Below are 11,965 nucleotides of genomic sequence, written 5' to 3' on the forward strand. Positions count from 1 at the left end.
AAGAGTTTGAGTTAATACCATTAGCCCGCCAAAAGACGTTACTAACTCCCTCTTTGGTTCACGCTTGTAAGCTGAATCAGCTTAGCTCATTTGGCGCTAACTGTACTTTTTCCTTATGTAAGATCAGTGTGAAATCTCATTTTAATCTACGACATTTACCTTGAATCTATTAACGTAATTAATCATGTCTGGTAAGTAATTAGCATGCAACTTCTTTGGCAACATTATCCCAGTTTTTACCTGAACATTATTATCTTTTCTTTCCTTTAGAGTCATTTGTTTATGTAACCCTATTTTCCTTATATCTTGTATAACCACATTTACTCTTCTCCTTTGAAAAGACTGAAGTTATATTTTTACGTTGTTAATAATAATTTCTAATTTTTTTTCCTTATTATTCCATGTATTTTTCATTTTTTAGGCTCTTTTGGCTCGGTCAAAAACTATCTGGACAGTTTCGTGTGTAACGGCAATAATGTCATCTATTTTAAACTGATCCGTGATATAAAGAGTATTGAGGATGATGAGGTGGACAAAGAATTTACCTTCCAACCGGAGTTTTGTCACCAATTGTTCGGCCAATCGGAGAATATTTTTGGCTACAAGAACTTACGCATCAATTTATATTATTCAGCCTGTAAATTAGTCAGATTCATTTCCATCACCTATTCGGACAAGGTTGACCGTGAGAAGAGTCAAGGAGTTCCAGCTGATGATGTCTTACAAATAATCACTGAGAAGTTAGGAGGTACCGTTTTAACGAGTATTGATCAATTTTCACAAGAATTAGCTCATGATACTGATTTCAAGCCATACGGAACACAATTGGATTGTTTCAAATTAAAGAAAAAGGTTTGTTGTAGTCACGCGCCAAAATTTTCCCGGGTTAATTTGCACCCTTGATTTTGAGGTTTACTGACGATTTTTCGGATGTTATTTTTTTATTTATCAGTTTTATATTGAACTAGTCAACCTTAGAATAATAGCACTTAGTTCAAGATTTAAAATGATTACTCGTCAAGTATTGTAATTTATTTCATGTCTTCTTTGTATCTTAGGCATCTAAGTCAAGCTCCAATTCAGCACCTACGTCTTCGTCACTTACATCTTCTCAGAATGCGGAAAACTCGGAATCTTGCTTCGAAATTTATCGTGCCGATATGGATATTCCAGGATTTGAGTCATATCATGAAAATATGCAAACATTTTTAACCTGGTTTATCGATGCTGCATCTTATATTGATACTGAAGATCGAAAGTGGGATTATTATCTAGTTTACGAAAAATGTCCAGATATAAAAAATGGAAGTGATTCTCCTGTTTTTTATTTTGCTGGTTATGCTACAGTTTACCGATACTACGCGTATCCCGATAAAACAAGACCTCGAATCAGTCAATTTCTTATTTTACCTCCATTTCAAAGACGTGGAATCGGGGAAAGATTATTACAAAATATCTACCACACCTATGCTGGTGATACTAATATCATAGATATAACAGTAGAAGACCCTTCAGAAGAGTTTACTCGATTGCGAGATTATGTTGATTGTAAAAATTGTGCACATCTAATGAGCTTCCAAACAACCGAGTTAAAAAAAGGATGGAACGATGATATGGTGAAAGAGGCTCAAGAAAAGTTTAAACTTGCCAAGAAACAAATACGTCGTGTTTATGAGATATTAAAATACAAATCAATCAACAAATATGATGAAGAACAAATGAGAAATTTCCGTTTAGAAGTCAAAAACCGATTGAATGCTCCTTCACTGAAAATGAAGCGATCAAATTTATCGGAAGATGAAGAAAGTAGTGTTCTAGGTAACAAAGAGACTCGATTACAAGAATTGAATCTTCTTTACTGTCAACTGGAAGATGATTATAAGCAAGTCATAAACAAATTAACTTCCGTAGCATAACCTGGATACTGTAAAAATTTTATCATTTGAAAGCGCAAACAAAACTAAACTCAAAAATCACCTTGTCAAACTGTTTGTTTTTTTTATTTGTGAACTCCAATTTCTGTCAATACTTAAATTCATTTCTTTCCCTTCCAATTCCAATTAAACTACCAAGTGTTTAACCATTTTATTTCACCAATATGACCAATAAAGTGCAGACAGGCAAAAATTTAACTAATAATTGACAAATTTTGGGATAAGATTCTAATTAAAGATAACAATCAATTGAACTGCATGGTGAGAATGAAAGGCTCAAGATGATGATTAATGAATCCGGAATTTTGTCATCATACTTATACTCATCAATTACAAGAAAATACTTTTACGGTTGTCCAACTTTCCTCTTCCTCTTAACACATTGTTTTAATAGTTTTTCACTATTTTAATCTTATTCAATTTTTACGGGCAACATTTTTGTTCCTAAAAATCAATATACGTATAATATACGAGTGTTGAAAATATATTGATAAAGATTGGTACTTGTCAACCAAACTGATAGAGAAGGGAATATGATGAAGAAGATTGGACATTGTTTATCATTATTATTACTATTATTGTTTATGATTGTTCAATCATCAATAAACAAAAACAAGACAAAATACTTGACACGCGCTTCGTAGTTGATGATCATCATCCTCATACTTTTGTTTATTACTTGAGCAAAACAAAACAAATTGGTGACTATCCTTTCTCCTTTTATCTTCCTTAGCCATCCATTTTGCATTCTCATCATCTTTAAGTTTATTTTGGTCAAAAAATCTTCTCCTTCTTCACCTTCATTTATCACTTTTCCGTTAACATTTTTTTTTCGTAAAATGAAATGAACAAAAATTTAGGCCTATTATTATTAGAATTAGTGGTATTAACTTGAAAATTATAATCATAATTATTACTCTTTCGTCTTTCTTTTTCTTAATATTATTATTGTTATTATTATCTGTTCTGATCTTATCCAACTTGAGCTTCTTCTTGTTTAGGAATTACCATCACCATTATCAAATCTCATCTTTTCTTATTGTCGGTCCAAAAACAGAGGAACTGTTTACTAATTCAATTTTAACAACCCGCAACAATTTTTCAATCAAATCAATCATGACAACGAACTGGTGATTAATAGCAATAATAAAACAAGCCGATTTGTGTTGTTTCAATTTATCAAATTATTTTAATACCTCATTGTTACAATATTTTTACAATTTAGCTTTTTTATAGTGATTCTCATCAAAATAATGATGATGATGATGATGATATTGAAACATCATCATCGACTTCAGATTTAATTAATGTTTCATCTTCACGTATACTCTCCATAGATATACGTAACATTTCCTCATATTCTTGATCACTGATAGGAAAGTTTCTCTTGTCATAGGGATGCACTTCAATGAAAGCATCTTCATCCACAAAATCTTCACATTTGGACGATGATGAGGTGCGGTTTCGATTTTGTGTTTTACCGGGAGGCCCATGCATTGTTTCATGATCAGTCACTAATTCCATTATTGTATTACTATTGGGCGTTGGTGGAGCTGTCATAGAAACTGTTTTGGAAGCAAGTTTCAATGAAGGTAATGAAGTTGAGGTTGAAGTTGTAATGCTTGTTGCTTTAGTAGTAACTGTAGCTGCAGCTGTTTCTGTGGTGGTTGATTCCGATGATTCAGTAGATGCTGTTTCAGTTTCATGAGCTAATGCGAGCATCGATAAAGAAACTGGAGTTGGGGTCGACACTGCTAATGGTGCTGACAACGGTTCTGTTACTGATGTTGGTACTGGTACTGTTTCCGTTGTTGGTGCTAATGTTGGTACATTTACTGGTGCTGTAGTTATCATTGAGTTTGTTAGGGTAGTTAATGTTGTTGTTGGTATTACTGATGATATAGTTGTGGTGGGCACCACAGAGGTAACAGTGGTTGTTGTTGCTGTCGATGATGATGGTAAACTATCATCATTGGTACACATGTTTAGATTGATCGGCGCTGTTACTAAAGAATCTTGACTGGAAAGATCAACATTCTGTACAGAGTCATTGATATTATGATTACTGATTGGAACACTTGTAATTTTACTATTAATGGGATTGCTTTTGCTATTAAGAATATTTTTCCCGCTATTATTGTTGAGTGTATTTTTACCCCCATCGGATCTTGCACTGTCTAAACGTGTCCTTGCACCACGACCACGACCAGGTCCAGAACCACCTGGATTTTTGAGATAACTTGAAAATTGTTTTCTCTCATCAATTTCACATTTTAAATGACGAATGGCAAAGGTTTCATCTGAAGTGTCCTCATCGGTTTCTTCAGCCTCATCAAAATGGAACAAATTGTTATGAGAACTGCTGTTACTACTATTATTATTGTTGTTATTACTGTTGCTGTTGTTATTATTATCATTGTTAGCATTATTATCGTTATTAGTACTAGAATTAGCATTGTTGTTGACCTCAACGTAACGCCATTTAGGTGTGATAATCTCTTTATATTGTAATTTTTCCACTCTGGTGGTTGACGCAATGCTATATGGAATCACTATGTTGTTAATGTCATAGGCATATTGTTCGCTACGACGTCTCCTGTGGATTGGAACATTTGAATTTTCTGAAGAGAGAGGTGACGGTGATGGAGATTCAGTGCGAGCATCATCGCCAGAGCCGTTGGCTTGATCATTCTTTCCTCGCAAAGAGCGTTTCCGCAAATTACTGTTTCCTTTAGCATATTTCTTTTTCGTTGTGCCATCATATTTTTTCTTCAATTCTGTGATAATTAAATAAATCGCAAACAATGAATAGATAAATGGGTATTAGTAACATAAGCACTCTAAATCAAGTTTGTAATTGATTTGTAGGTGTGAGAATTAAATAAAGAAACTTACTGGTTGAAGATATGACGGCCTGAGATTTGCGTCGGTTGATCTTTTTATTATCTGGACCAAATTTAAAAGAAAACTCTGAAGTATGGTTGGACCTGCTATAATAAACGGAAAGAATAGAAGATGAAAATTAAATTGAAATTAAAAACAAGCTTACAATTTCATTATTATTCAATACTTACTTTTTATTAGTAAATTTGGCTGTTGTTGATGATATTAATGGTTTCTGAACAGTTTCTTTTTTCAATAGTTTTGAGAAATACAATCCTAAAGCGACATCTGAAATGAAAGTAAGAACAATGAAAATCAATGATACCAGTGATGGGAAAAGATTTAAATTAATATTATTCGTGAAAATAAAAGTGAATTGTCCAACTGAGTTTGAAATTGAGAAGAATCGGAAGAGTAATGATTTTGATGAATTGACAATATCAGAATTTTAAATCAAATTGACAATCAAAGCAGAGCAAAGTATATAATTTAATTTGAATAGAAATTTCGCTCCCAAATGAAACAGTATTGAAAATTTGAAATACAAAAAAAAAAGAATAGAAATTTTCATCAATAAATATTCTTATTTCTCACTTTTACATTTAAAGGTAAAAATTCTGAACTTATCAATCAAAAAAATGAATATTTTTCATCAATAGATTATGTTGATGAAAAAATTAAGCCCCCTATAAGGTTAACCGAAGATATTTTTGTGCTAACATAATTAATTAAGAGATTAAGACTAACAGAATAAATTGTGCAACCAATTAGAAACAATGATTAGTTTTTCCTTCAATATACTGACAATTTATCGATTGATCTATTTTATAATCTAAACGTTAATCAGTATACAGATTAACCTCTACAATTTATAAACGCAAATTCAATTTTTGTAACTGCCTGTATATCTTTAAAAATATAGTTATCCAAACATCACAGGAATAAAATGTTTGTTTAGAGAAATCATCTTCTTGTAACTTCATCATCTGCATCCGCATCATCAATTTCATCTCTCTCTTTCTCTCTATCTTCCTCCCTCCCTCCACCTCTAACTTTAGGTATTCTCTCTCCACTATAGTTCACGCTTGACCTAAAAGAGCCTTTAAAAGAAATGGACTCATCGATATCCAAATGAATACTCATTTGTCTTCCATCGAAACGACTTTCTCCTTCTCATCTAATTCTGATCAATACTTTCTCCAAGTTTTCCAATTTTGTTTCGTTTGTATCTTGCAAAACTGTAAATCAAAATGCGGACTATTGTGATCATTATTTTAAGTGTTAGCATATTACTTATCAACTTTAGCGATCAAGCCAATGGATTTAAAAAGAAGAAAGTTTTGAAAAAGATAAAAGATGCTCTGCCGTTCATGTTAGCTTTGAAGCCAAGGAAAAAAATTCTGCTACTTCCAATCCCTTTTCCGTGAGTAATTATTAAATGTGACAACTTTCTTTATTCTAAGTAATCAATTTCTTTTACTTTTTCTTTATCATCCTGTATTCCTCAGAATGAAAGGAAAAGGAAAAGGAAGTGAAATTTTATCATCATTACGAAACATGCGACCTTTTGGCAATTTAATGGACTCAGATTCTGGTTGGGGCTCAAATCAGCAAACAGCAAATTATATGACTATCCCAGTACCAGTGCAAATTCAAGCTCCTGCACCAATGCCACCGCCACCACCACCTCAACCCATAAAATACATGATGGTTCCTACACCAGTACAGATACAGACTCCACCACCACCACCGCCTCCTCCTCAACAAATTATGATGGTTCCAATGCCTATGCCTGAATTTACACCCCATCGACCTGCACCTAAACCTTCTGCACCAATCATGCAACATTATTCAAGCCCAATAGATCATCTTAATAATCAGATGATGAATCAAGCAATGGACACATGGATGATGATGGCGGCAATGGACTGTTTCGGTATGGATAACATGGGACATTCACATGGTGAAACTCCAAATATTGTGAGTGACAAAATAATTTACAGAGAACCTTCAAAACAATCATATCGAAGTCCTGCTCAAATAGTAAGAGAGATTCCCTCTAAAACACACTCATTACCACCTCCACCTCCACCACCAGTCCCTGAGCCAGTTCAAAAGCCAATCACACAAACATTTTATGAACCAATTCAGAGGCCAATCACACAAAACGATGACTCTTCATTCGACCATGAGCCAATCAAGGGTGAAAAGGTTAAAGAATACTCAGTTCCACAGCAACAACCTATCCAACAACAGCAGCAGCAGCAGCCACAACAACAACAACATCAAGAACAACTACATGGCGGTCAAACCTATTTCCCTACATCCGACTTTGGGACCGGTAATAGGTTTGTAGAGCCAATCAAGTCAAGTCGAGCTCCAATCAAAGGAGGTTATTAAGTTATGTAGTCAAAATAAAACCAATATAATACAAAAGAGCAGAAAGCTAGATTGGATGAGAGAAGTATGAAGATTGGACATTTATTTGGAGATTGAGATTTATCAACATTATTTATATTCTCTAATAACAACTATTCAATCATCAATAAACAAAATCAAGACGAAATACTTGACATACACCTGTGAATGTTGATTGTTTATACAAAAAAAACAAATAAATTGATGATTATCCTTTTTGTTAAATCTCAAGCCTCAATAATCTTCAATTCTATTTTTGATTTTTTTCGATACTTCACCTAAGCTCATCATTATCCTTTTTTCCAATGAATTTTCTCAGTTAATGTGTCCTTTTAAGAATTCAATTCTATTATTAAATTAAGAGCTAATAGCTAATAGGTTTAAAGATTTAAAATATTGATTAGATCGTCCATTATAAAGGTCAATAATTATTGGATAAAGTCTTATCGAACGGTATTGACGATTTTTTTGACAGCCTGGATTATATTATTTTCGGGAATCTAATCTAAAATTTAGAGACAAACTAATTTAAAATAGGTCAAAAATTAAGATGAAAGTTAGTTAATAGAAAAACCGGATCTCATTGATTTAAATACACTCCCGTAGTTCTACTTAATTGGCATTTCAAATAAGTTAATTGATGGATAAATAAAGAAAAAGATTTGTCGAAAAACAATTAAAAACTTACCATTAGGTAAAGATAAAACGGGATGATAACTTGGATCCAGAAGAGCATACCGTTCGTAATTAGGCATACAATCGGTATCTATCATCTGAAGATGACTAAAACGACCATTGCATAAAACACAAGGCGAAACAAATTTTGGATAATTTGAACATGTACATTGAACTGTTGAGTAACGAGCGATTTTCCTTGAAGCCATTGTAATAGCATTACAAGATCGGACTAGTTTCCTTTTCCTCATCTGCTTCAACGGTAAGGTTCGGGCACAGTGGTGAACTTCTTTCTCACTGTTGTTATCCTCGGTGGTGGTAGGGGTGGTGGGATCTTTGATAGACTGCGATGCTTTTTGGGATGGCGATGAAAAAGTAGTTACTAATGGTGTCATCGTGCAAGGAAAGGTTGAATTGAGGGGCTGTTGTGAAGATTGTGTTGATGGTGATGTTTTCGCCGTTGAAGCTGGAGGGGACAAAGAAATAGTTGAATCACTATTGACTGAAGGTAAACTACATTCACTTATTCCATTACTAGTAGGAGCATTTGCAGAAGTGTTCAGTGTCCCATTGCTGACATTCCCAAGAGAATTATTGGTACCCAAGGCTTCACTCGAACAATTTGGTATTGAAGACGCATTTGGTGAACTTTCTTTACAATAAAAGGCGATTGAGCCTTTGCTAGCACGAAGCTGGCGATACATTTCATTCTGTTGTCTAATTTTGAATTCTAAATCGGCCACTTGAGCCTGAAGCCAAGTCCATCTAGATGCAATCGCACTTCTCTCGTTTAACCAACGCCAATTTGCTTTCCTTTGTCTAGAAAAAGAATGAAGAATGAATTAAATTCACATAGATAAATGCATATATGATATCGACTCGATGGTACTCACATTGGTTCATAAAAATTTGAACTAGAATCAGGTCTGGGAAAATTGTCAATGAAAACATTCTCAAATTCATCACAGCTTTCGCCACCTGAGCTACTCTCTGTGGCATCAGAATCATAACTATACTCGAAATGTTTGAGATTTGAGGTAAGAATGCCAACGGCGGAACGCAACAATTCATCTTCTGGAGAATCTAAAAGGGAGGGTGCAAATTTATTACATGTAACTAGTTGATTTTCAAACGACTGTAAGTCTGCAAACGAGCGATCAGGAATAGATTTCAAGGTTAAATGTGCAGGCATTGATTGTAGAGTGACCTCATCGGTAAATGTTAATTTGTTGGAAGTGTAAGATTCAGGAATCATTGTTGGTTCAAAACTTATAGTGTAACCACCCTCCATGATATCAGACGAATTAAGACCAGAGGTTTGTTGTTGTTTATCAACCAAGATTACAGGAGGTGGACCACTATTGGTTTTAATTTCTTCAGAAGGCGTTAAATTAGTCTTTTCCGCATTTTTAGATGAAGCTTGTATTGGAGAGCTAGTTGATGAAAACACAAGAGGTAAAGGAGAATCAGTTGGTGGTGACAGTTGTGCAGAGGAAAATTGTGAAGCTTGTTCAATGCGCAAATTTGATTGCGATGAAGGTTTTGGTGGTGTAGATGGTTGTGATTGTGTCTGTGTCTCCTGAGATTCTTTGTGACATGATTGTGATGATGGGCAATTAGAAAATTTAGATGAGAATGGTTTATCGATTTGACTATTTGGTTCTTGTTTGGTAACATTTTGACAATTTTTGAGGATTATGTTCTTTTGTCTTGTATAAAATGCTTCAAGTTGCTCTGTGGCATGTTTCTCCAATTGTTTCCATTGTAATCTTTTGATCCTTTTTATGAGTGACTCGGTCCTTTTTTCAGGCAGATTACGATAATTTAGTTGCCCATCCTCTGAAATTGAAAGAAAAAGGAAAAATATAAGTAAAAACATTTTATAATAGTCGCCATTTTAGCTCGCCCATAGAAGTACAGTCGTTTGCTGTTAGAGCCGCTGAATAATCAATTACAACAAGGATAATTACCTGAAGCGGACTTAAATCCATTTATCTGGATGTTGTCCATGGTTATACACAAAAATAATCAAACACTTAATTAATTAATTAACAAAATGATGATAAACATGCACCCATTCTGTTTTACCACTTACTACCTTTCCATTGTGAAGGAAGAAAAAAAACGATCGAAGAGTCATCTACCGTCTATTCAATTCCAAGAAAACTGTTGGGAGGAGGCAACCAAGAAATCGCGCAGAAATCAAATTTAGTAGAAGACTAATAATCTTTTGATTCATATTGTCATTTATTAATATTAGTTAACTCAACAATTACTTTTTGCCTACAAAATTTAATTTGAATAATCTACAAGAAATCAAATTATTATGCGTTTCCTGTAATACGGAAACCTCGGTGCATTCTCGAACATTGAACAATGCCAACACAGATCATCCAAACAGAGGTATTCAGCTACTTTCATCAATTCTGAACTGTTTGCAGCCGTAATACATATATCTCTATCATAAGCCCAATCAATGATCATGTCAAATATTTCCGTCGGATAATCCACTTCTATCCAGCTGGCGGTGGATTCCTTCATTCCAGATGAAAACATTGCCTTGAAGTATGGAATGAACGAGCACAGGATTATTTTGTGGACACGATATTCCTTATCTCTGTTATAAATAGTCAAATCACTAAATTTATTATCCAGGTATTTGTATAGCGGATAAAAATTTTGACTTATCCGCCTCGGAATATCAGAAGCGTATTGCCAAAGAAGCCCATCCAGGCTAGTCATACCCAGGTGGTTAGCAAGTTTCTTCAATTCTGAGCTATTTACAGTCGTAATATAAATTTTTCTATCATAAGCCCAGTTAATTATGATCTCAAATAGTTCCGTCGGATGATCCACTTCTATTCTGTTGATGCTTGATTCCCCCGTTTCCGATGAAAACATTTCAGCAAAGTATGGAATTGCAGAGCACACGATTATTTTGTGGACACAATACTCTTTTCCTCTGTTATTTATTGTCAAATCACTAAATTTATTATCGAGGTAACTGAGTGATGGCCACTCACTTCTCCTCGGGTAACGTATCATTTGATCGGATATCTTACGATAACAAAGTGTTTCAGTTAATTTTTGATCAGCGCCGTCTACTATACTTCCAATGGTATAAATAAGCATCTTACGTATAGTAGATGGCACTTATAAAAAATTAACTTATCCGTGAAACTAGTGTACTCTGATTTATTTTGGTGGTTTCAAAAACCAGAAAAAGTATGACAACTGAATGCGCTGATCACAATGAGTATGAAAAACTCAAAAGTAAAATGACTATTAAAGATGGATTGATATTCGGAATTACAGAAGTTATACGAAAAAGTCCAATAGAACCATCCAATCATCTTTTCAGCTCAATACGATCTGCTACATTAAATTACAGAGACGAGCCAGTAATTTAGAGCAAATTTTCAATTGTCCCTATTGAATTAGGATGTAAATTCATTTCATTTTGGTTTTTTAGTTCTTAATATACTTAATTTAATTTCCTTTCGTAAAATATCAAGGCAAAAACAAAATAAAGCAACATTTTAGGTTGCCGTTGCTCGATTAAGCAAAATTGAAATCATGAATCATGCTGCTCGACGAATAGTGGAAATAAGCTATTTCAAGTCAGTCTAAATTGGTCGCAGGCGGTTGTAAAACGGATCCCTCGCTTTAATCTCTCATTGAAATCTCGCAGATCTTCCAAACAGAAATAGTCAGCTAGTTTTTTCAATTCTGAACTGTTTGCAGTCGTTATAACTATACGTCTATCATAAGCCCAATCAATGATCATGTCAAATATTTTCGTCGGATGATCCATTTCTACCTTGTTGGAGGTGGATTCCTCTAGTCCAGATGAAAACATTGCATTGAAGTATGGAATGAACGAGCACAGAATTATTTTGTGGACACGATATTCCTTTCCTCTGTTATAAATGGTCAAATCAATGAATTTATCATCCAGGTATTTTAATGGCGGATGAGAATATTGGCTTATCCGCCTCGGAATATTAGAAGCGTAACGAAAAAGCATAACCAGGCTTTCCATACCCAGGTGGTCA

At 34.2% G+C, this 11,965-nt stretch overlaps 3 protein-coding genes across 4 annotated transcripts; 2 read left to right on the plus strand and 1 right to left on the minus strand.

The window, feature by feature from the left end:
• The first annotated feature begins 125 nt into the window (after positions 1-125).
• Positions 126-2,085, plus strand: Hat1 (histone acetyltransferase 1). The gene is made up of 3 exons (XM_015939472.3): positions 126-191; positions 422-852; positions 1,059-2,085. The coding sequence occupies exons 1-3, from the start codon at positions 185-187 to the stop codon at positions 1,914-1,916; spliced, it is 1,296 nt and encodes a 431-aa protein (XP_015794958.1). The 5' UTR covers positions 126-184; the 3' UTR covers positions 1,917-2,085.
• A 1,009-nt stretch (positions 2,086-3,094) lies between these two features.
• On the minus strand, positions 3,095-10,013 carry nsl1 (non-specific lethal 1). Of its 2 annotated transcripts, XM_015939511.3 has the most exons (7): positions 9,881-10,013; positions 8,804-9,749; positions 8,446-8,729; positions 7,924-8,376; positions 5,009-5,105; positions 4,830-4,924; positions 3,095-4,711 (listed from the first exon to the last, which is right to left on the minus strand). In XM_015939511.3, exons 1-7 carry the CDS (start codon positions 9,918-9,920, stop codon positions 3,180-3,182), a joined length of 3,447 nt encoding a protein of 1,148 aa, XP_015794997.2. In that variant the 5' UTR covers positions 9,921-10,013; the 3' UTR covers positions 3,095-3,179. The 2 variants fall into 2 exon arrangements, with proteins under 2 accessions (XP_015794997.2, XP_015794996.2); XM_015939510.3 differs by having other exon boundaries at positions 7,924-8,729.
• LOC107371432 (uncharacterized) lies at positions 5,961-7,460 on the plus strand. Its single transcript, XM_015939514.3, has 2 exons — positions 5,961-6,240; positions 6,326-7,460. Exons 1-2 carry the CDS (start codon positions 6,068-6,070, stop codon positions 7,215-7,217), a joined length of 1,065 nt encoding a protein of 354 aa, XP_015795000.2. The 5' UTR covers positions 5,961-6,067; the 3' UTR covers positions 7,218-7,460.
• Positions 10,014-11,965: the final 1,952 nt, after the last annotated feature.

The sequence above is a fragment of the Tetranychus urticae genome, chromosome 2, assembly GCF_039701765.1.
Source record: "Tetranychus urticae isolate SD_2017Ah chromosome 2, NJAU_TeUrti_SD_1.0, whole genome shotgun sequence".
Classification (NCBI taxonomy): Eukaryota; Metazoa; Arthropoda; class Arachnida; order Trombidiformes; family Tetranychidae; genus Tetranychus; species Tetranychus urticae.

Coding starts and splice junctions, on each gene's coding strand:
- Hat1 (XM_015939472.3), top strand. Junction 853..1,058: donor GTTTCAAATTAAAGAAAAAG/GTTTGTTGTAGT, acceptor TTTGTATCTTAG/GCATCTAAGTCAAGCTCCAA.
- LOC107371432 (XM_015939514.3), top strand. CDS start 6,068: ATGCGGACTATTGTGATCATTATTTTAAGTGTTAGCATATTACTTATC. Junction 6,241..6,325: donor CTACTTCCAATCCCTTTTCC/GTGAGTAATTAT, acceptor TGTATTCCTCAG/AATGAAAGGAAAAGGAAAAG.
- nsl1 (XM_015939510.3), bottom strand. CDS start 9,920: ATGGACAACATCCAGATAAATGGATTTAAGTCCGCTTCAG. Junction 4,925..5,008: donor GCCAAATTTACTAATAAAAA/GTAAGTATTGAA, acceptor CGTTTATTATAG/CAGGTCCAACCATACTTCAG. Junction 4,712..4,829: donor GGCCGTCATATCTTCAACCA/GTAAGTTTCTTT, acceptor TAATTATCACAG/AATTGAAGAAAAAATATGAT.